This window comes from Oryzias latipes, chromosome 4 (assembly GCF_053564925.1).
Source record: "Oryzias latipes strain Hd-rR chromosome 4, Olatipes_Hd-rR_3.1".
NCBI classification, from domain to species: domain Eukaryota; kingdom Metazoa; phylum Chordata; class Actinopteri; order Beloniformes; family Adrianichthyidae; genus Oryzias; species Oryzias latipes.
Window position 1 is genome coordinate 12,450,403 of NC_136240.1, and position 24,184 is coordinate 12,474,586.

Below are 24,184 nucleotides of genomic sequence, written 5' to 3' on the forward strand. Positions count from 1 at the left end.
AAGGTAAGGTGTTTCGGTCAGGGCAATGCAGGCTTTGACAGAGTTTGGAGTAACAGTTTTGACGCCTAAAACGGAAAAACACATAGCTATTAGGGTCGCCAGTTAAATTAGGGGTTTGGACCCAAAAAAAAGAGTATTTTCCGACCAAAATGGCGAGGCGGGAAAATGTAAATTTCCAGTTACTAATGATGGACTGGACTAATGATGTCGGAGCGCCACGTTGTTGTCTGCAACCAGGTCCTCTTGCAATTTCCTACTTAATTACTTTATTACTGTGTATAGATCTACAGGAAACCAGATTTTACAAAAAAGATCTAATGAGTATTTTGTGTATTAATTTCACACACAGCTCATAAACAATTAAAATATTTGAAACACCTAACAATTTGTTTTTTGTCTGTAGTCTTAAGTGAATATGCTCTGCTGATATGATTATATTTGCTGCCCCATTGTGTGTTCAGTATGATTATTGTGCGTTTTATATTGATTTTTACTTATAAAAGTGTTTTATTTTAACGACTGCGAGTCTCACGTCAGTGGTTTGTAGTGCTTCTACGGTGTAATGGGGGTATATATGATCTTTTAAGAGCCAAATCTACTGGGGTGGGAGTGGCCACATGTACCTTATCTGGTCTAGACTGGAGCAGGTTAACAACCATCTGAGCAATACTGCTCACAGTAAAGTCCTGCCTCCTAGCCTGACCCAAGGGCATCCGTATTTTATGCGTGTTTTTATTTAACTTGCCCCCTCCCTGGTCTCTTAACCAGGACCAATTTGCTATTGAAGACCCCGCCCAAGGGTTAACTGGCCTGGTCAACAGCTTTCAGGACCAATGGGACATTCAATCCCTTCTACCTCCATGAGGTGTCAATTAGTTTGGAAATTGGTAAGGGTTGCTATAGAAACCAATCAAAAGGACCACACATAGTTAAATGTCAAGCAATTACAAAGCATGAACTGTGCTGTGACTGTGTCAGAAAGTTATACTACACAGGGGCGATTCTAGCAATGGATCATTCATTAACAACATATGTTTTATAAAAATAATAAATATTTGTGGTTTTTTAAGATCACTCAAAGGTTAAAAGCTTTCACGGAAATAGACCAAAAAAGAAAAGGTCACGTGTCTTTTACATTGTTGCAAACTGTGGTTTCATTATGTTGTATTTTTATTCACTCTGAAGGTGTTAAGCTCGTTTCATCTTAAGCATATGGATTTGTGTGCTTTTACCAAAACATAAACCACAGATCCAATACTCTAAAGCATCTGGCTCTGTGCCATCCTGTCATCCTAATGAAATGTAGATCTGCGATAATAGCATATGCTCCCACAGGCTGCCAGGTCTGTTTATTTTTTTCAAATCTCTTGACAGTAGAAAAGCAGTAAATTTATCACTGTGCTTAGCCACAAAACTCTTTGTGTGGTTCATCCTTCAGCACCACCGAGGGAACAAAATATATTATGTACCTAAAGCAAAAACCAGCAACCTAAAGGTTGAAAGTATCAAAATAAAAACACAAAGGATTATTATTAATAATAATAATAGATTTTGTTAAAAAAAGTGAATTTGTATAAATAAAACACAGTAGTAACAACAAAATAAAATTAATCAGATATAATGGAGACAAAGATGAGTATTATATGATGATTTTGAGTCGTGATTTGAAAATGGATAAAATGAACATTTTTCTGCTTCTAATACAAACATACGGAATAAAGTATACCAGGATAAATTGTGGAGAAAGTAAAGCTACATTTTGGAGGCCTGCTCTCTTTTTATAGTTGCTGCTTCATCAAGCTCATGCTCTAAATGATTGAGACTGAAAGTGGATTTTACATCTTTCTTTTTTCAAGGTCCAGAGCAAAACATCAAAGACATGATCTACCTATTGAAGTATTTTGCTGAGATCTTCCCAAATGAAAGTCAGTCACCAACTCCCCAAGGCAAAAAAGGCTTTGCTAATCAGATCACTGCAACATTTTTTCAACATTTGAAGCTCCTTTAATCAAAAAATATATAATTTTAACTCTGAGGTAATGTTGTTTTTAGAGAATGGCATTAAAGAAGAAGGTTTTGATGTTACCACAGGGTAGATTTAAAGTCACTTTAAGTGCATTTACCACTTTTAGCTTTTTTCTTTCAGAAATTTCTTAGACTAAAGACTTCTGACTACATTTGCATAAAACTTTTTACTTATTTTCCACTGTGTATTTATTTATATGTCCTATAATCATATGAATCGGAGAAACAGAAATAAGAAATACTGTGATTCAAAACTATCATGCTGCTCCTTGGTCAGTTTCCTTTAAAGAGACCTCAATAAAGCTCCAGGAAACTGTTGCACAGTCAAACCTGCAGTTATTCATACGCCCAGCAAATTCTAACTTCAAATTGCTTTTGTTCAACCAGCAAGTTTCTTCTTGACACAGACATCTCCCAAAAACGTTTTACATTTTAACCAAAAGGAATATATATAATAAATAATGTCAGGCTTGACTGTGGGTCTTTAGTTTTTTTGTCTTTGGTATTATAGAAAAGAAGAACGGTATACAAGTTTTCACTTCCACTATTTACTTGAGGCTCTTCCTGCCCAAAAGAGCCAAACTTAAAAGCAAAAATGAATCATTTAAATAGTATGGTGATGTGGCACAACCCAAAGCAGTAACTATTTAAAGCAAGATTTACATTAAAAGTTTGGGACTTGCATTTGTTTTCCTTTTCTGTGCACATTTTAGATCTTCACAAAATCTACTCTGCATCCCCAAATTTGGTTCATTCATAAATTCTGTTTGTTGTTTTGGATGTTTAAGTTATTTGTGTTTGAAATGATAAAGTATCAAGCAAAAACAGACAAACAATTGGCTGCAAATCACAGACAAACCAAGGACGTGCAGATTAGCAATTAACACTTAGTGGCCTTCATGTAATTCTTATTCCATCATTATTTTGCATCTTCCATTTACAGTGGGAACAGACGCGAACGCCGCTGCATGTGAGCATGTCTCTCCAAGTCATATTGTGCATGTATAATGAGTGAACACTGTCCTCACCGTCTCTGCAGCTGCACACGCTCTTAATGAGGCTCATTCATTTTCTGAATGTGTTTGACCTGCAGAACATGGACTCTTCTAATTGACAGTTTTAACTAAAACAGGCACGGCCAGCTAGCTGTTTGGAACACATTTCATTCGAAATCCAATATTTTTTCCTAAAAATAAGTTTAAGATCTATGAATATTTCAGTTTTTGCCTTGATGTTTTCTTTTTTTTTTTGCTCTTTTATAACACAATTAATCAGAATATAAATTTTAGCCAACTACTAATGAACTAAACTATCAAATGTTTGTGAGGATTTACTAATATGACATAATTAACTAAACCTTAAAAAACCATGTTGAGTATATATGGAAAATAATTTAATAAAACATTAACAGTGCACTTCTTCTACACATAACTTGTGTAAATATTTACATACACTACTCAGTATTGCGAAAAAAATCCCCCAAAAAGCACTTCACTTCTTATTACGCTGCCGTTCTGAATTCGTGGTTTTGTTTGTAACTTTAAAATAAATCCAGAACATCTAGTCTCCTCCTGATGAAAATAAACTTCACTAGGCCCTCACAGGTTACAATGTTTTTGGATTTAAGACACAATTTACATTAGAACAACAATATTTTAATGTTATTGTCCCATAAATTCCAGTATAATTCTTATAGATGATAATGTTTTTTTTTGTTTGTTTTTTTAATGAATGAGCTCCATATAACGTAATAATACAGCATCAAAGTCGATTACAGAATTCTTGTTCTAATACCATAGTGTTACACTTGTGATGACAGAAAGTTAAATGGCAGCAAATAGTTGGCGTTAGAGCTGTGACGGTGTAGGATTTTTGATCACCACGGTGATGAACCAGCAGGGGGCGCAGTGTTAAAAGTTAAAAAATATTCAAGATTTTCTTTGTTTTAAACAGTAATTTTCCAAGTGGGAAATATTAGTTCATTCAACAGATGTTCAGATTTTTACCTTTCTGTCCATTGCAGATAGCCAAAAATGCTGAAGGGGAGTTTTGTCAAGCAGCATTTCTCAGTCTCTTTTGAGACATTTTTAATGTATTTTACTAAATATTCAGCAGAGTATCTCAAACTCACAAACCTTTGGGGGGGTCTTGCATGAGTGGACAGACTCGAACAGTTTCAGTCCTCGAGCACTGAACTTGTTGACACTAGTGTGTTAAATCGCTTGTGGAGCCTCTACAGTAAACAGCCTCCACTTTACCCAGCATGCCTGGTGTCAGATACACTGAGCTGCCCACAGATAATCCTTTTTGGCTGTGCATTTTTTACCAGCTTATCAGTTTCATGGTTATAAGATCACGAACCATAGCGCGTCCCCCCCCCCCCCCCCCCCCCTCGGCATTCTGCTGCATGGCTGCCACAGCTCTTGCCCCTCATGCATTTCATTTTTTTTAAGGTGATATGCTGACCTTCATTTTTACCGGGTGCTAACTCTGCAATCACCTCTGGAAGGGCCTGATAAGCAGATGGCTTGTCGTCCATCAAACTTGACCTATTGATCCTTGGACAGTGTAAATAGATGATGGATTTTGTCCTTTACCTGGAAACATGCGACCCCCCCCCCCCCCCCCCTACAAACAAAAGCCTGATACAATGGCTTCATGAGAAAATGCACATGCTGATGAAGAAAAACCTTCATTCATAAAAACATTGTACTGTTGAAAAGCAGGCAGGAGGGTAAAAGTCTCCACTAACTGCATATTAAAAAGTATTGTTCCCTACATTACTGCAGACATGGTAAGACTAAAGGTGTTGCTCCACGGCTTTGTAGCTCAACACTGTGAATTATCAAAGCTTGCCAGAGCTAATTTGACTGATCAACAGCTCCCATTCCCACTCAAACACTTGTTTTGTCATGCCATGTTGAAAGTCGGTGCTTTCATCAAAGAAACCCGCGTTAAGCCACATATGATCTCCTTTTGTATCTTTTAAATCCTTGATAAAGGATAATTTGATCAAATTATTGTTCTTTTATTCATGTCATGTAAGACATTCCTTCAAATTCCCTTTCATTGAGGTTGGTTGAGTTGCAATTAAATGCATTTTAGTTCCTTAAGTGTACTTACTGTGCCAATGTATTATTTAAGCACTTTAATGGTTTATTTATTATTTTTTCTAATTCATGTTTAAACAATGTATAATTAGTTTGGATCAGACAAATGTTAGCAAATTTAAGAAATACGTTTGTTATAATTATGCAGCACAGCAAATACTCCAAAAAGGCTTAAATAGGAGAAATTACTTCATTAGCAATTGTAATATGAACAATAATTCTTATGTTTACAATATTAGTATATTAGAATTACATAATTTAGTAACAAATTAATTCAGTTTTTTAATGACAAACCCGAGCAGAGCAGAATTTTCCAGCCATTCTATCTTTATCGCCTTCTATGACCTCTGTGTTACGCACCTGCAGTTTGAAAGTTCACTTGAACGTAATAAAGAAGAGATTTACTAACACACTGCTTGTGCTTGCTCCAATATTTTATATCACTGTGACTAAATCAAATCTAATTTTAAATTACACGTCTTTTTCTTTTTTTCTCCAGTAATGGAAGTTTCCAGTTCCTACTTTTATGTACTCTGAGTGAAACTTCCCACTCTTTGGCTGCCAGAACACATAAAAACACGCCTCCTATTAGTATTAACATCAGCCTCTCAAAGTAAAACATGTTGGTATTCAACAGTAGAAAAGCAGTTTTAGCCTCATTTGCCACAGAAAAAAGCTTGTTTGTTAAAGTCCATCAATTGCTATTCTATCAGTCCTGCCAACTCTGTTATTCTATCAATCTCAGCTGATGACTTGTAAAAAGACTTTTTGTGAAGTAGAAACTTATTCCAGCTAGTTTTTTTCATTTGAGTGGCTTGATTTTAATTTACTCATCAGTTTTGTGCAGTAGCATCGCAGTTTGTTTGTTTTTTTCAATTATACCGTTTCAGGATTCAAAGGGTTTGTTGTCATAGGCACAGTAGGAAACGGGTTTCCCTGCACAATGAAATTCTTACTTTGCTGTCTGCTCCGAATGCCAAGGTTAAGTTAAATAAAAACAAAAAAATGGTACCATTGTTGTACCATTTTAAGGGATTTTTCAGACGTCTCAATGAAGTTAAAGTCCTATTAGTTGTCAGATATGCAAATGTGTCCTCTGCATTTGACCCATCCCATTGGGGGAGCGGTGAGCTGCAGTCACACCACGGGAACCATTTGGTGGTTTAACCCAAATCCCCCCCACTCAAACCAATCCAACCCCTTCATGCTGACTAAGGGAGACATTTGGTTCCATTTTTAGAGCCTTTGGTGTGACTCGACTGTGGATTGAAGTCACCAACTTCCAGTCTTAAGTTATGGACACACAAGGCAAGTGACCCATGTTAAGAAAGTGCTAAACAGTGTTCTTGAATGTGCATTTAACCCATGGTGTTCACACTGAACAAGGGGTTTTTTCTGCTTATTTTTCTTTTTCTACTGTTTGCAAGCGCATATCCACCGCCTACAGTTAAAATGGACTTGATGCAAAATGTCAAAGTGGTGCAATTCTGGAAATCTTGCTCCAGGCGTTTTCTTTCACAGCTCATTCTCAGCTGATTCTGATTAGAATTCCCGCCAGGCACAAAGTGCAATTTTTCATTTGTCCTCCATGATCACTTTTCAAACAGTTGGAACTTCCAGGAAATAAAAGCGACGCCATCCATACATGACTACCAAATCCAAGTCCCTGATTGGTCAAACTTTCAATTACCACGTGTTTCTTACATGAAGCTCAAAAACGGTTTTAACATGCGTAGCTACGCATTAGAGTTTCTTTAACGCAAAAGCCAGAAAGGTGCATTTACACAGACTTTTCATTGGAAAATTTGGCTTAAAGGGTGTTGCCAAGAACGCAGTGACATAGCTTTAGGCTGGACACTCTTCCACTAGACCACTGAGTTGTGCTAAGTGGATGAAGTCCAGGGATCAGCCCAGGCTTTATACAGGCGTAGTTACTTTATTAAAAAGAAAAAAAGTTACAGGTTTTTTGCTCATTTTTTAACAAAGTATCTCTAAAAATTGTTATTACTTTAGCTTCTCTAACCAAGTATAATAATTATTCATTTAGTGAAAAAAAGAAACAGAATGTAGAAACTAAATTGGTATTTAGTACGTTGAGCTTGCTGAGCACACTGTAGATAATAGATGACCTCAAAAAGAAAAAAAACAACAATCCCATTTTGCAATGTGAGGGAGTCAAAAATAAGTTCCAAATTTTAGCTGCAAAGAAATCTTGCTAGAAATGGACTCTTGACTGGACATTTAAAAAAATCATTTTAAAGGGAAACTGATTATTCGACTACAAGTTAAAAAAAGAAGCAAAGTAGTTACCAGCCCATTAAACCTGATATGTCTTACCCCGCAAAGGGGGTTTGTGGCTTCCCAGGTCCATTTGAGAGCCTAAAGCAGATTGATGAGCTGCACATTTAATTAGGATATCGGAAAAATCTGCGAAAAGCAAGTGCGTGTTAGCATTAAAACTCTATAGTCTGACATTTTCCAGACTCATAAAGTATTCAAGACACATTTAACCCTCTCTCAAAGGCCCACTTACCTACCTCTCATCCCTCCAGTGTTAACTACATAAATAGATTATTATCCGTATTTCATTGGACTTAACCTTCACTGTTCCTCTCTGCTCCCTGAAAAGGCTCACATTCACCGCTGCCTTTCACCTGTTTGTCAGTCTTTATTATAAATGCTTAGCCCCCAGTCTGTCAGCAGATTATTGTATTTACCTCACATCTGTGTCAGTTTCTCTGTCTCTGCCTGTCTTTTTCCAGCCCTGTTGTTCTGTTGCTCCCTTCTTGCCCCTCTACCTCTGATTATCTCCTCCATCGTATTTCTCCAGGAGTAATAAATCTATACGTGGTCTTGCTGTCAGCTCCTTTCTCTGAGAGATGAGACTTGCATGTGAATATTAGAACCAAAAATGTCCTCAAAGGAACAAAAACATTTTTTTCAAGACTTTGCCTTTTTTATTTGTAAGTTATTATGAGTTTATTTCAGCCTAAAATTGTCATTATTTCCGTCTTAAGTTATATCTCTTCTGGGTTTGCTAAACGACAGATCCAACATATTGTGAGCTGTGTAAATAAAAAATAAAGCACGTTTTTTTTTGTATTTTTTTAGGTTAGTTCTTTGTGAGTTATGATGTTGTTTTCACAGCTACAAAAAAAAAAGATTAACTGAGCCCGCTTTTCTACGGTTTTGCAAATGAGAAATAATGGCCACATAGGAGAAGCTAAAGTAACGGGGCAGAGAAAAAGAAAATGCTAATCTTTTCCCAGCTTTAATTAGCACCTCACCACAGCAGTCAGGGTGAATAATAAGACAATTCAGCTGGAAAGATGGGTTTTAGTTCCCCAAAAAACAACCAGGCCTGTGTGGTGGCTGTGTGAGAGCTGGAGCAGAAAATGGATACTCCTTCACTTCTATATGGGCTGCCATAAAAAGTCATTTTTGGTATAGAATTGCGACATGTAGGTATATTCTTCTTTTTGGACAGTGGGTAATGGTTACTGGATTAGCAGTAATGGGAGGGTGATTGAACAAAGTAAACAGTAGAGGCTACAGTATACCAAAAAAGATGGCTTTTGGGCCAGATTCTGCCTTGCAGTGGGTTCACCCTGTGCTTTTGGTTCTTCTCTGGTTCTTATCTCTGTTAGGAACAGTCCACTGAGAAGTTAAATAAGAATATTATCAGTCATAGGGCGAGCGGATTACATGTGTTGCCATCGTCCTTGACAAATTAAAAAAACAGCTTTGTTATGTCTTAATTAATTGTAAAGAAGCTTTTCTTCAAATCATCGTGTGTTTTGGACACCACCTAAGGTGTTTAAGCTTCAATAACATAGACTACCAAAGGGTTTAAACCTACTTTTATATCAAGGCTAACATAGTCCAAAATATCCCAGATTTGGTCCAGAGGGTGTTATGACACTGATGAATTCCCTCTGTTAGTGTGCTTTGATTTGAACTCACCCATGCAAACACGTCAGCCTTGGTTTGACTTGGCAAAGGAACTCTGGTGTGGTTTACAGACAGTGGTAATGCTAACAAACTGTCGAGAGCACAAGAGAGCAAAAGGAACAAAAAGAAGGGGAAAAATGTGCATTTGGTTAAAAGTAAATAAAAAGAACAGTAAATGAGGTGAGAAAAATGCTCTTACCGAGAATTTTTTAAGAAATAAATTCTGTCACTAAGACACTGAGATTATTTCTTTCTTGATACGATTACTTTTCTCGCTAGGCAATTGTTAGACCTAAGAGACTTTTTCAGGGAATTTAGTTTGGTTATGTGAAAATGCAAAGAAAACCAAGTTAAGGTAGAACTTTTTACCATTCTTCACTTAGTTGAACCAGGTCAATAGGAATAACTTAATGTAAAAGAAATGGAAATAAGCAGCTAAAATGTGACTTAAACTATTCTACTTCCTTTGGGTTACATTAGTACTTGGGTACAAAAAAATGAAACGAAAGTTTCCTAGAATTTAGTGATAACTCTAGTCAAAATTGTCGTTGTTTTTTTTATTAATTAATAATTTTTTGTATTCTAAAGCAAATTGCTACAACTCATTGAGATATTTGTTCCAATCTCGTCTGTTTTTTTTGTACTACTGTGGTCACGCTTCTATAGTCATATAAGGTATGTTTCCGGTGTCCAGAGGACAAAAAGGCAGCCAAAGGCAGAATAATCTATGCTGCACAGCAGTTTACTAAGTTGTAAGCATAATTTCTGGAACACAAACAAAACCATTTGGCTTGGCCATACGTGAGTGATTTTATCTCAAGGGCATCTTGTTTTCTTCTTTAAACGCCGGCTAGTATAGCTTGTGATTTTTATCTACAAGAGGAAACCACTGCAAATTGATGCGAAAAAAATGTTCACCAAAAAATAAAAGAGTGGAAGTAATAAATACTGTGGCCATTGCGTGCACTCTGCCGAGATACGGTCCATTTAGCACATGGCCGTGGTAAAAGAACTTGCCAGCCTTCCGCTGTGCTCTCAGCTGCTAGACAAACACTTTTGAGAACCTCCAGACAGCGAGAGCTTCTTCTAATGTTTCCTATTTTTGAGATCAGGAAATCTGTAACTTTACACTCTAGTCCAGCAAGGCAATATCAATGACATGAGCCTTCTTTTTCGACAGGAGGAGATGGAAGTAGATGTGTTCGTAGTGGTAAAACCCTGGTAGAAGATAATTGGATAGTCTGGTAGCACTCTCACTCATGCTGGAGCTAATGTAAGTTGAGGACTACAGCTGCAGAGTGGTGTTCCAGGAAGATCTAGACTATTAGAATGAGTATGAATGTTCCCTGAAGCCTTTCAGCAATAGGATTTTCAGGAATAATATCTGCACTCTTTAAACTGCCATACCATTATACTAGTAGCAAAACTCTATATAAACAAGATAAATGCAAAACTAGGTGTAATATTACACATACTCTGCACTAAAGTTAGGTTGTTTTGAATCTACCTTATCAGAACCAAAGCAACTATCTTTTTAAATAATATGGACAAAAACTAACTTGTTTAAACAATCTGTGGATTGCAGTGAGTTTCATATAATCCTTTAGGTGTAAAAACAAAAATAAACAGAACTTTAGACTCTTCTCATCTCTAAAGTGTCACATTCTGTGAGAGTATGCTATACTGGAACTGCTAAGAGTTTAAAACAAAAACAATGTTTTCAGCTTGAAATAAAAATCATGTGTTTCATATTCTTCCTAAAACAACAAAAAAAAGCTCATTATTTATTTGTGGCCATCAGATAAACTTAGATCGCCGTCCCTTACTGAAATAAATCTGATGCTACAGATGTTGATGGGGAATAAAACTTTTTTTTTTTTTTTTTTTTATTCATGTGTCTTAAAAGGAAACTCTCTTTTTTTAATAAAAGGGAAAAAAAACGTTTGTGGTATAGCTCCAGATTACATGTTCAAAAAAATCACACAAAATGAAATTGGTCGGTAAAAATGCCTCTTTTAAAATAAACTGTAATTTGCTAAATGAACAAGGTAAAAAAAACAACAACATATTTTTAAGTTCTACCCAGGTGGCCCATGAACACATGATGGCAATTGAACTTTTTAGTATGTTTGTAATAGTTTGGAATGATACCCAAAATGTATAGAAAAAAACATGTAATATTTACCTTGCAACCAATTTCAATGCAAATAAACAGAACAAAAGTAAGCTAAGAGACATTTTTAAAGCATGGAACCCTCCTGTGTGGCTCCTCTGATCACTGACACCACACTGCAACATGACTGAGTCACAATAACAAGACGTCATAGGCTTGTTTGGAGCGACCTCACTTTAACTTCTGTGTTCTATCCCTACTTCAGCAATTGACCGCGCACTACAGTACTTGTATATGAAAGTGCCTTTCAGTCATCACAGCCGTGAATAGTTTTCTTGTTGATTTGCATTTCCAACCTTGACTTTAGCAGAATTCAAGTTTCCTCTAAGCATAACAGCCCAGAAACCAAATGCATTTGGCCTCCACTGTGGAAGCACAGTCAGAGCAGAGGACATGACATAGATGGGTAAAATTGGCTTTCTGACAAGGGTTTTCCACCTTTCGTCATGTGTTTTTATAGTTATTTAGTTCTTCCCCTTTTAATTCTGTGGTCAGGATGGAGGTCTTCAGTGTTGAAGCGCTCTTTAGGCCAACCTGCAGCAAAGTGTTGCTTTTCTTTGGCAGACATTTACCTCTGAAGGGCTCGAACAAAAAGACCTGCTCCTTTAAACAACTTCACTGTCAATCACCGGGACATTTTCTGTTGGATTAGACGCAATTTGTGTTCATACACAGAGGTGTCCCTGACGTTCTTTATTACTTCTATTGAACCCATCTGTGCCTGCTGATGAATTCAATACTTACACACAAACACACTTGCATAGAGGAGAGAAAAGTGCTTAGGGTTAAGGAAAACACTCTTATTCAGCCCCAAAAAACACTTCACCGCAGATACATTAGAGTAAAGCTTCTGTTGCTTGTTTAGGGCTTGTCGACAGTCTTCAGGTTAGTTTTATTGACAAACCAAACCCTAATGACCTTGGAGTTTTTAAAACCCAGTTAGAAAAAGGTCATGACATTCAGAAAGGGCATTCTCTTTGGGGAAATGGTTCAGGTCTCTGTCCGTTAAATAAGGTTAGTTTTATCTGCTCGATTTCAAAGCCTCTTGGCTCTGTTGGCGTCTCTAAAGAGAGGCTTCCCTTTTCAAATGGGGAAAAAAGACGCCATGTCACTCATATTTAATGCACATTTTAGAGTGTAGAGAAGGCTATCGCGCACATGCAAGCACTCGCAAAGTATAAGGATGCTCCTGTTTCATGTGTGTTTGGACAGATGCATTAGTTGAATGACTGGGAGGGTTGATACTGACAGTAAATGATACACTACTTTGCATCTAAGTATTCGCACACACAAACAAAATGCCAGCACACATAAACACTTTTTACGCGGAGTGCTGTGTTCATTGCTATCTCAGCTCCACACTCCTTTCCTCGGTCCTCCTCACGCAACAGAGAAACTGAAATGCAAGTACTTTAAAAGAAAGCCTTAGAGGCCCTCACAGCAGACATTAACCGTTTAGGATTTCCTCAGGCTTTCAGGTGATACGCTCTTCCAGGGTTTGTCCACAAATGATGAATAAAGGTCAACAAGCGTTCTGAGAGCCGCCTTTACTGCCATCCTTTTCACATTTAATGCACCAAAACTGTAACGTCCTCTGAAGGGTTGAACGTTGCTTCTTTTCCTGCATGTTTAAAACGATCAATGAGCCACTCGAAGCCGGGGTCGCGTCACCAGTGACATGGCTAATTAGCACTTAAGAATGCCAGATGCTTCAGTCAGAGCAGATTTGAAAGGGAACAAGCAGTTTAGACCTCTTTGCTCTATATTTGTTATTCCTAATGCCATCTTCCATGCAGAGATCATAGTAATGGTGGGTGGTTCCCAGTGGGCCGTTGGCTACAGATCTGCATCCCAACAAGCTTAGGCAGAAAATGACTGGAAACAGACCCTTGACCGTCTTGCAACACGCCAAAATGAGCTCTTTTTTTTCCCTTTTACTGGCTTTTTATTTTGGACATTTGGATGATTGATGTGGACTTTGAGCTGACTGGCAGATCCTTTCTTTTTCTGCAAATCAGTAGAAATCTTAATTACTTGTGGAGCAGAGCTGAGACAGAGCAATAAATTACCCAAGATAGTTTTCAGACGGCATTCTAGTGCATGCTAAACATCAGCAGAGATTCTTTCTTTTTCAACCAAAAATACTTCAGCAACTTCTGCAATACAGGATAATCACTGGTCGATTTGATTTGATTCTGCCTCAGACAGATCGATTGAGAAGACTTCTTCTAAGTCTCTTTGGAACACCTGAGCTTTAATCCCAGTGTTGACATTCATTCGACTACCAACTAACTCTGTAGCGAAGAAAAGCGGCTTTGCGCCGTCATACAACATTTTACACAGTGCAAAGCCAAAATGTAGAGCAGCTTTTCTCTGCTTCAAAAAGAGTGGATTCACCTAGATTGTGTAAATGATCAAGCAGTTACTGTATGTCGACGAGTGTGTGTTATTTAGGTGTTGCCAGCAACATCTTCAGTGTTAAAGGGTTACAAATAGATTTAAAAAAAAAAGAATAAATAGATTTTTTTTAAAAAGAATTTATGCCCGAAGGTCAGAAGTTTTCTTTCAGATAAGGTGGTGTAGCTCTAACAGCTGACATTGTCTGTATTTCCAAAGGGAAATGGGCATTTTGAGGCTTTTTCTTGGATTTGTTTGAAACACCAAACTGATTGGGACAGAAGTTAGAACTTCTGGTACTACTTCTTTTACTATCATAGCTAGTTATTATATCTGGGTCCAGCACGTTTCTATGACTTTACTGAAATGGGACATGTGTACAGGAAATACTGCCTTGAGTGTCTTATGGAGGTTCATTTCATTTTTTGTTTTTTTCACACATTACTCCAAGACAAATTAGCATTTAGACCAAAGACAGACCTGTTTATTGGATTGCGGGTTACACAAATCAATAAAACATTTTCAAACAGCTGAAAAAACCTTAAATCATTACTTTCTGGACATGTGTGGCTTTAAGGATTTCTGTAGGGATATTTTCCAGCCCATGTAAATGCTTCTGCAACTATCTTATCATGAATCTATTATAACTGAAGCAATATTTCCTATGCTCACCCTTAACCTTTCAATGAAAAACTGGACCATTTTGAGGATGAATACGAATGAATCTGCCATCCTAATGACACAGATATGTTTATGTATTGTAAAGGCTGCATTGAGATTTGTTGCTCCTTGAATCTGGCTGAAGTTGAACCAAAGGTCAGTTCACTGGTCCAATTTGTCAGTAAATGCAGACTCGCTTCCTTTAGAGAATCAAGTCGATAATGTTTGACCTCGTGAGAAAATCAGGAACACAGAGGCAGAGAGTTGTACAAGGGATGCAAAACCACCAAGTGTGTATTTCATCAAAGGCAATAAATACAGAAATAGACGTATCACCATTACTTATTTTGAGACAACATATTGATAGTGTTGCATCAGAGGGAGAAGAAACCTGCTTATAATAGACATAAGTAGATTTGGGTAGATGATGGATGTGGACGGGTAGATAAATGGTAAAGATTTCTTAGGGATAATTGGAACTTTGTGTTTCCTTTTTTTTTGTCAAATATTGATTGGAGAAACCTAAAAGTAAACAGATCTGAAATGCGGAGATTAAAACCTTACCTGATATTTTCCAAATGAAATCAACAAAACTGTTGGCAGGCGACACAGAGATAAGTTTCCAATGTTACAGCATTGTTAGAAACAATTTGCTTTAATGTTGCAGCTTCTGCTGAGTTTTAACAGCTCCTTTTCATCACTCTAATGCTTAAAACAGAATAAAGCCAGTCATCAAACAAGACCATCCCCCATGATGCATTTCTCACTGAGGAGTTAATGCTAACATTCATTACAGATGTTTTACTATTTGACTCAAAGCAATTCATGTTTTCGTTGAACATCTTGTTCTTTTAAAGGCAGAATATTCTTTTTAAAAATGTTTTTATCTGAAAAATGAAAATAAAGGTTAAAGTAACCACTGCCTAAGTGTAAAGTATCAACAATGTATTGTTTCTAGAGGCACTTCAAGCATGTTTTAGTGTCTGCACTGACATTCTGGATGAAATGTGCTTTAGGTTTAAAGGTCATATGGATATTTTACTTTAAATTCATGTCTAAATACTGATTTCTGCATTGGCTGAGATTCAGTAATCAATAGTTGCACTGCTAAAAGTTTACAGAGAAAGTTTTTTTACTCTGACAAGAGACACTTATATATATATATATATATTCACTTTATCCAACTTGTCTTTTCACTGTTATAGTGCAACTGTTGCTTTTCAACCAAGAGGCATCAAAGAGCTCTGTGGACATGAGTCATTTTCACTGGAAATTTTCTGAGAGGAAGTTTCATTTGCTGTTTAGAAACACAACGTTTTAGTATAAAGTGCAGGCCTCCATTCAAGCTGCACTTTCACAAACACCTGCAGTTTTAGTGCAGTTTATTTAAAGACCCACTCTAATGAAAATTGTTTTTTGGGTGTTTTTAAGATGTTCTTGTGGCATTTTTCGGATCATGGAGGACGTATAAAAAGAAAATTTGGCTTAATATCGTTGTGAATCCTAAGTTGACAAAAAAGCTGTTTGTAAAATCTTGTAGCAGTGAAAATCGGCGGGCCGTGAGCTCCCTGCTCCATTCTGATGCATCCACTTGCAGTAAATAGATCCATGGACGTCTTCATTTTCCTCGTCTGAGCTGGCATCTGGCTCAAAACTGCACGGCCAGATTTCTCGCCATTTTTGATGCATCTCTAATGTTAGGTTAGCTAAGCTAAGTTGGTAAGCTAGCGAGAAAAAGTGTAACCAAATAGATGATGGGAAATGGGGAAGGGCTTACTCCAGGGGTGGGCAATTCCAGGCCTCGAGGGCCGGTGTGTCTGCATGATTTCCAGATAGTCTTGCCCTACTCATGGCTGATTACCTGGTTCAGGTGTGTCCAGCCAATTAGAACATGCCAGAGCAGGGTATGCTGGAAAACGTGCAGGAATGCGGCCCTCAGTGCCCACCTCTGGCTTACTCCATGCTCACAATTCCCCCCACAACTCAGAGGCAAAGTTGTACTGCTGCAGAAACTATGTCCTAGAAAAACGATTTCTATTTTGGCTAAAAACAACATAATCATAGTTAAAAGACCACTAGGAACGCTTTCACATAAGATGATTGGAGTGGGGCTTTAAACTACTTACTATTTTTTCAAAATATCTTTTTTGCACCAATTTTGCCCACTGTGAATGATTCTGAGTAAAAACAGTGAGGTTATTGTAGAGAGCTTAAATGGTTCCAGTTGTTTCTCATTCACAGACAGAGGTAACAGAGCGTTAATAACAGAGAACACATTTCTGAACCTGTAGCACAGGCTGCATGTCGTAATTATCTGTTAAAGCCATGTTTCATTCTGCCCGACTACAGTAATGGCACTGGGATGTCAGAGATGTCAAATCCCCTCTTTATTTGTGCCTTAAATACAGTCACCAGATTAACTGCTGCTGACATCAGTGGCTTAGTTTCCAGCCATTTTGGTGCATCTCGTTTCCAGGACGACAGATGGAGGCTATCAGAATTAATCACCAGCTCTACTGTTAGTTTGCTAGTTTTATTGTGAAATTGATTCTTTTTTTTTTACTATCATTACTAAATAAAATGAAGTTAGTTTGAAATATATTTTTTTAACTTTGTTGCATTACTTTTGTTACTTCATTTTATTTTTTGTGCGCTAGATTTGTGAGAACTTATGTTAAATCACTAAACTACTTAACCAGTACTTTGTGCTGTGAATTACAAAAGTAGTTTTCACTCAAAGACCAAGTTATATGTGTACTTAATTTTTTTTAGAACCTCTAAAAAAAATAAACCGTATATCCGATGCAACCATTTACACGCAATCTAGCTTTTATTTGAAGTGCGAGGCGGAGAAAGCCGGCGTTGCGTTCACTGCCTAAGGTTGCGTTTTTCTAAATTAAAGGAATAGTTCAAGTGTGGCACTCCAACAGCTTCTGGGCGTGCATTTTCTGTTAGCAATAATTAATGTAAGCATATGGCAGGAGCTTTCCCTGAATTGTGTCTCTCGTCCCCCTCTGCCTAAAGTCAAGTGCGCCGCCTCGCTTCCAGTGATCCACTTCACCTGCTAATCACTTGCCGATTGATTCGTTCTTCATTGGTCCAATGATATCTGTAAACCGTTGCATTGATCTGGGAGGAATCGATCGGCAGCTCGGTGTGTGTAAATATGAACAAAAACCATGGATTGCTCTGCATACGTCTGAGCAAACTCTGGCTGCAGCCGGTGTGTTTGTGCAGACACGCTCTGCATGAGCAAATTCTCATCGGCTTTGACTTGCCCCAGGTGAAATGTGATTAAAAAATACAGTCTGCGGTGATATTGTTATCACATATCCATCAAAAAGAAAATGCACTTTTACCCTCTGCAATTCCGCCCTGCTGTGGGATCAGCAGTCTAATGGAAAACAGTGGAGGGCTCTTGTCTTATTGTAATCCCACTTGCATGACTGTGGGGGGGGTTGCTGTAGGAGGTGGCAGAAAGTGAAAGAAATGGGGGCAACAGAGCTGTCTTTAAGAGAGAAGGTTGCCTCTCAGATGTTATCAGGCTTCACTGATGCAGCAGCAGCTTCTGGAGATGAAAGTCTCCTCCAAAACATGCCTCATAACTTTGCCAGATTGTCGCTGTCGTCTGAGGGAGGTATGAGAGCGAGGGAGTGCTTGACTCAGCAAAAATCCTTGGGGCCTGGAGCAGGACTCGCACAGAAATAAACCTCTGATAAGCATTAAAAGAGTTAGGAAAAACGGGACCATGGGGAATTATTAGAGAGTGAGTGCGAGGGACCCGAATATGAAGGGGAGATTATTACAGAGACAGTGCGAAAGCGAGCGGCTGGATGAACTTACAACATGCTGACGCCATTTGTTTGTCTCCCCGTGCATTTTATTAAGCCGCTAACATAAAAGAGATTTAGAGGGAGCAGCCGAAGTCGCAGCGTAATTACGCTTTTTGTAAATGCTGCTATTAAAAATGCTCTCAATCCACTCAGCACTGGATTCTTTTGTTTATCCTCAAACAAGCTGATATGAATTTACCCTCTAGCTTTGACGGAAAATTTCACAAGAAAGCACTTTAAAAATTGAGTTTTACCCATCAGGCATGCATGCGAAGCACATCATTTTCAAGTTCATTGATTTCTTGCTTTAAGCGTGTCCTTTGATTGATAGGAGTAATAAACTGGGGTTGAGGTCTCCGTGCATTTAGGATTTTCTTGAACACCTGGCTGCATTTCAGATAAAAAAGGAAAAGAGCAGAAGGGAAGAGAAAGTGCAGTGTGCAGCGGAGAAAGCGATCAATACAAGAAAGGGGAACAGTAATTGCAGGTGGAATGCCGGAAATGTCCTTTCAGCTGGGATTCCTTCCTGCTCTAACCGTGCAGAGGGCTCTCTTAAGTGTCCAGATACCCCACACGCGGGCTGATTAAGTCAAGCTGAAGGCCGAAGCCTGCCTTCAGTCAGGAGCCCCCCAGCTCACACGGGGAGCTGTCTGGTGACCTGTCTCATGCTCACTGACTCCCCGCTCAGACACTGATGCTGAGAGGAGCTGTTGGATGCGTCCCGCCCTGTGTGGATATCCGGCAGGTAGCAGGGCGTGTTGAAATGGGAGGGAAAATATGGCAGCACTGGGAGGTGGAGCAGAGTAAATGATCTCTGAAGGCCATCTTATTAATGGAGGCTATTCATTTACTAGCACTAATGCAAATGATTGGTGGGGCTAATGAGCTCGAAGGTGCCGGTAAAGGAGAGCTCTGCGGAGCGGCGCTGCGTGAGGATGGTAGCGGCAGACAGGTGATGAGTTTGAACACCGTATCTGATGGTGATGAACACTTTGCTTGTACAAGGACAGAAGGAATGGAAACGGGAAATGGATGAATGAGCCTGTAGGTCGGCAAGTCAATTGTGCTCCAGCTCAATATGGCAGCGCGCTACAGGCAAGAGACGGCCAGATAAATGTTGATGGGGGTGAGTGTGTTTCACTTAAGGAAGCCTCAATTCTCAGTTTAAAACCGAACGTTACACCACTGAACCGAATTGTGGGGAGGGTGAATTGTTGCATTCCCACTCCACGTGTTTGCACTGAAACACTAGATATATTTGTTATTTATTGTTATATCACATTACATTATGAGCCAATTGAAAGGCTTCCCTCCATTGTTCCTTACCTAATAAAAATAATAAAAAAGGCTTTTTTCTGATTGTTTTGCTGTTTTGTTATACACAATTCATATATACAACCACAGCAAAAATTGAGGTTTAAACCAAATTGTGGGGAACGTGAATTGTTGCATCCCTAGTTTTAAACAGCACTTTTGTGCTTAAAGTCCCTCTCTGATCATTTTTTGATCTATTCTCAAAGCGTTCCCAGTGGTCTTTTAAGTAGCCCCAATCAAAGAACCTGTGTCGTTTTCTTGGACATAGTGCATGCAGAGCGGCAGTAGTTCATCAGAAATGAACCTCTGAGTTGTGGGTGCAACTGTAAGCCTGCCTCCATTTCCCATCATCCCTCTATTGACACGCTCTCTGGCTTACAGCCCCTCACATTCCCAACTTAGCATCACCTGTGCAACAGAAATGGTGAGCTATATAGAGCTATCCAGCTGTACAGTTTTGAGCCAGATGTCAGCTCAGACGAGGAAAACCAAGGATGTATTTGTCTGAAAGTGGATGTATTAGGATGGAGCGAAGCAGGAGCTTTTAGCTTGCCGTTGTAACTCCTACGTCACTGCTGCAAACTTTTTCCAACGGCATTTTTTTGTCTGCTCCTGATCCGTAATGATTTTAATAAAGAAAGTCTCTCATTTTATCAATAAATGTCCTCCATTATCAGAAAAATTCCACAAGAGTATGTTAAAAACACCAATTTTCATTGGAGTGGGTCTTCAAATACCGTGATAATGAATGCTCCCTTCACAGTACTCACCAAACCTGTGGGCCGCTTGGAAAAGTGCTTTTAACGTTTGCTTCACTGTTGCAGACGGTGCTGGCAGCTTCTGTGAACCTTTTCTTGTAGAGGGATTTAGCTCGATTTACAGCATGGTGTGTACAGGATCAGTCCTGGCTCTAGAGTGTCTCATGTGGGCTCTCTCTGGGGAGCAGTGAGTGGAGGACCAGAGGCCACTGATTGATGGTCAAGGACACTGAACTCCTCCTCCTCCTCCCACAGCTCACAGGAACCCTCTCTGAAGCCGGCTCCATAGGGGACTGGAATCAGGCCTGGCTGCCTGCCGCCTGGATGCCGTTAGTGACAGGCCGCAGCAAAGCAAAGCCACGGATCAGCTTCCACACAACTAATTCATTAACTTCCTTGACTGTGCAGCGGTTTAAACGCCCTTCTGCAGGCAGGACATGATTTTACTCAAATAAAAGTGCAAATGCTTCAAAAAATAAACACCTATAAATTATCCAATCTTAAAAAAAGGAAGTAGATTTCGATTTTTGCCCCTAAATGACAATAATGCTTCCTGGAAAAAAGGAAATTAGAGTATTATTTGTTGATTTTTAGGTTTATTTAAATGCAGATTGTGTTGGTAAATCACTGTCTGAGAGGCTTAAGGAGAAACAAGGAGGAACAGAAATCTGCACAAATCATTTCATGAGAAACAATTATATGTTGCTCCATGACAGTCCAGCTTGACACCTTCTGTGTCACAGATGCACATTTCACTTATATTTCCTCAGTTTGTCAACAGCGGCCGAGGATCAGCGCCGCCGCTTTTGATTCAGGAGGAGGTGGCGTTCCTGGGGATTTGAAGGAGTGAAAAGATGGAAACAGCGATGAGAAAACGAGGGAGTCTTTCATCAGAGAAAGCGCTATTTAAAGCCAGTGGCTCCGGTCCAGCATCAGAGAAAACCAGGCGGTTTTCTTTTTATTTCATTTTGCTAGGAGTCTGGTCACTGCTGGGGAGGTTTCTGGTTTTGAATTCGGCTGTAAACATCCCCGTTTATCTCCTCTCTCTTTGCAGTGCTGAATGTCTTTGTGCGTTTTGGCACAGTTGCTTCTCTGTGATATATTGTCAGGACTGCAGTTTGTCATGGAAGCTTGTCGCTGACGTACGTTGCAATTAAATTGGATCCTCGAAAGAGTAAAAACTCCAGCAGAGCCCCCCTCCCAGCCCTCCTCTCAACTCTTCCAGGTCCACTTTCAGCTGAAGTCTCTCAGCCTTTCATTTCTTCTTCAGCCTCCTTTCTCTGCTTTGATGCCGTCTTGTCTGTGTACCTGTCTCTCCTTCGTACCTGTCTTAATTCCCTTTGCGTTAATCACAAGAGTGACGGCGCTGCAGCCGCTTCTTGGTTGGAGAGTTAATTAAAACAGAAAGTTACAGCCCACACAGTCAAAACAGCAGAAGCCCCTGTTTTCCCGCTTACACGGGGAGACATTAAACAAGGATCAGCTCAAGCGCTGCGAGCTGACTCCATCCTCACTTATCGCTTCTTTTCCCAAAGCATCAAGGGCTTTATTGTTGCTCTCCAGGTCAGGCAGCACTAACTAGTCGTTTCTTTGTGTGGAACAACAGCGTGAACAATCAGCTGTGAGCGCGGCGTGAGCGCGGCGTGAGCGCGATCACCGCAGCCTTTACCGAGCCACCGACTGTACAGCACTAATCCCAAAGAGGAGCCGAAGAATGTAAACAGCGACATCCGTCCGTTTGTGAGCATCCTCTGTGCTGGCACAATGAGGCGCACTCAAGCTCAGGCAACAGTGGAGCGGTTGAGCAGGACAGGAGCTGTTGCTATGGTTACCGTTTCTCTGCTGGCTCTGGCAGCCCAGGAAAACTGTGTCATTATCCTGTACTCTGGACAGAAGGAGAGTGGAGGGAAGCGGAGAGGTGGAAGGAGAAGATGAAAAGGCAGAAACAACAAGGAAGAGGACGGCGGTGCAGTTGGTTCCATGCGTCCAACTGCGTCATTAAAATCTACACCAGCACATTAGTCACAACACCTGTCCCGTCTCCATCTACCTGGTGGTGAATTTCACTCTTAACACTTTAACTAAAGGTGTGACTTTTCTGAAGCTCCTTTATTTTTTCTGTAAACAAACTAAAAGCTACCACTAATTCTGGTGCGTAGCCGTCTGCCCACTCCGTGTTTGTGTGGTCATTTTGCTGTGTGTGCAGCACGGGTACATCAGAGGAGCTACTGTACATTGTGAACTAATTACATGACCGTGTAAATAGAGGCACCTTGCTGATATGGGCTGTGCGCCGCATGATTTCCCCTGGCGGACCAGAGTCTGTTTGCGCCGCCTCGTGTGCAGGCATGCATGTGACCCGTACACGGGGCTATATGTGCGCCCTGATAGAGTGTCTGCTTTGTAACCTGCCAGGCCAGTTTTTATTGAGCTACAGGAGAAAAGATTTCATCTCTGACGGGGAGGCAGAGTGTGAAAGGCTGCTCTCCTCCTCTGACGCAGCAGTCGCTGAGACATTATCACGTTATTGTGGCTGTCTGACCATCAAGAAAACATTAAAAACAAGATTCCTCCTTCAAATATGTGTTGAAAAAAATAGCATGTGTAGCCTGGAGTTATCTTCCTCACCACTGATAGCTTTTTTTCTTTTGGCCAGCTGATAAAAAGGAAAGAGAGAAATAGAAAATGGGAAGAGGCAGAAAGCTGAAATAGCTCCTTCCTGGTCTAAAACCCCAACGCATTTAAGAAGCACTCTCTTACTCTGTACAGTTTTTCTTCAGTCTGTACTGGACCTTCTTTTATTTCTTCTATCATAAGCACAATCACACAGATGAAAGCACCAGGAGCAACGTGCTATTGCGTATTTCGCCCAAGGACACGTTATTACAGCAACACAATAGCTCAAGCTCTTCTTCTTTTTTGCTCTTCTTCATCCCTCCGCCTTAAGCCTTCCTTTAGAAAAGTTGTTAAAAACAATAACAGTAAGAAAATGTTGCAAAGAAACTCCAGTGCCAATGAATTACCCAACAAAGAGGAAAAGACCTAAGCAATGTGTGGTTTCTGTTTTTGTGTGAGTGTGTAGAACATGAAAAGATAAGACAGAAGCTTCATGTTTTTAACAAAAGACTGTGTTCTAATACTACCTACACACCAAATGCGATGTGTGTGGTAGATTTGGGTCCACCGCTATGGGTTCAAATCAAAATCAGATTAAAGCGAATGAAAAACCAAACCATCATATTTGCAATTTTCAATTTCCATTCATTTCACGCTGATCCTGATTTGGCCCCATACATCACCTCTGTTGTGATGCGCAGTCCAAAATGCGTTCATAAACTTGACTTGCTGTCCCACAAAATACAGATCAAATTTGAGGACCTTTTTATTATTTTCTCCAGATCATGGATCAGGGATCGGATTCTCCTCCATGATGGTTTTGGGCTCCACTTGCTGTTTATGTCATCAACCCGTCACAGGCCAAAGCGGGATCCTGATTAACTGACACCATGCAAATTCTTCACCAAAGTTCTGATCGTTTGAATTATGGAAACATTGCTCAGAATTTCTACCACACCGCCCAAAAAGCACTGTTGCTAGAGCGCTGCGCTTGGCGCTTCCAAACGCTCTGCCGGAACCTCTGGTGGCGTCTGGACATTGACGCAAATCTCGTTTGGTGTCTTTTTCCAACTGTTGTTTGTTGCTTTTTTGCATTTAACTGACTTTTAAATGTCAAGGACAGATTTGTTTTATGCTTCGTAAAAATAGTTAACGCATATTGAAAGTAATTAGCAAATTGGAACCATCTGCCTTCTTGGCTGTTTTATTCCATTGCTTTTTAACCCTTCGTTGTCCCTTCACTCACTGTTGTATGTGCCCAATCACAGTTGTTTATTATGGCTTTAGAAATGACCCCACCATTAGTGAAAATTTGATTCGAAATTTAACACAAAGGCTTTGAGAGTT

At 39.5% G+C, this 24,184-nt stretch overlaps 1 protein-coding gene across 3 annotated transcripts in view; it reads left to right on the plus strand.

Annotated features, from left to right (window-relative positions):
• The window catches only part of negr1 (neuronal growth regulator 1), a 165,119-nt gene that overhangs the window by 137,424 nt on the left and 3,511 nt on the right, over positions 1 to 24,184 (plus strand). The window contains exon 7 of one of the 3 annotated variants that reach the window (XM_078945847.1): positions 20,477 to 23,983. The exons of the other annotated variants lie outside the window; for them this stretch is intronic. Coding sequence (XP_078801973.1) covers positions 20,477 to 20,496 — 20 coding nt within the window. The 3' untranslated portion in view covers positions 20,497 to 23,983. Of the gene's footprint in view, positions 1 to 20,476; positions 23,984 to 24,184 lie in introns of those variants that run through there. 3 annotated transcript variants of the gene reach the window in all.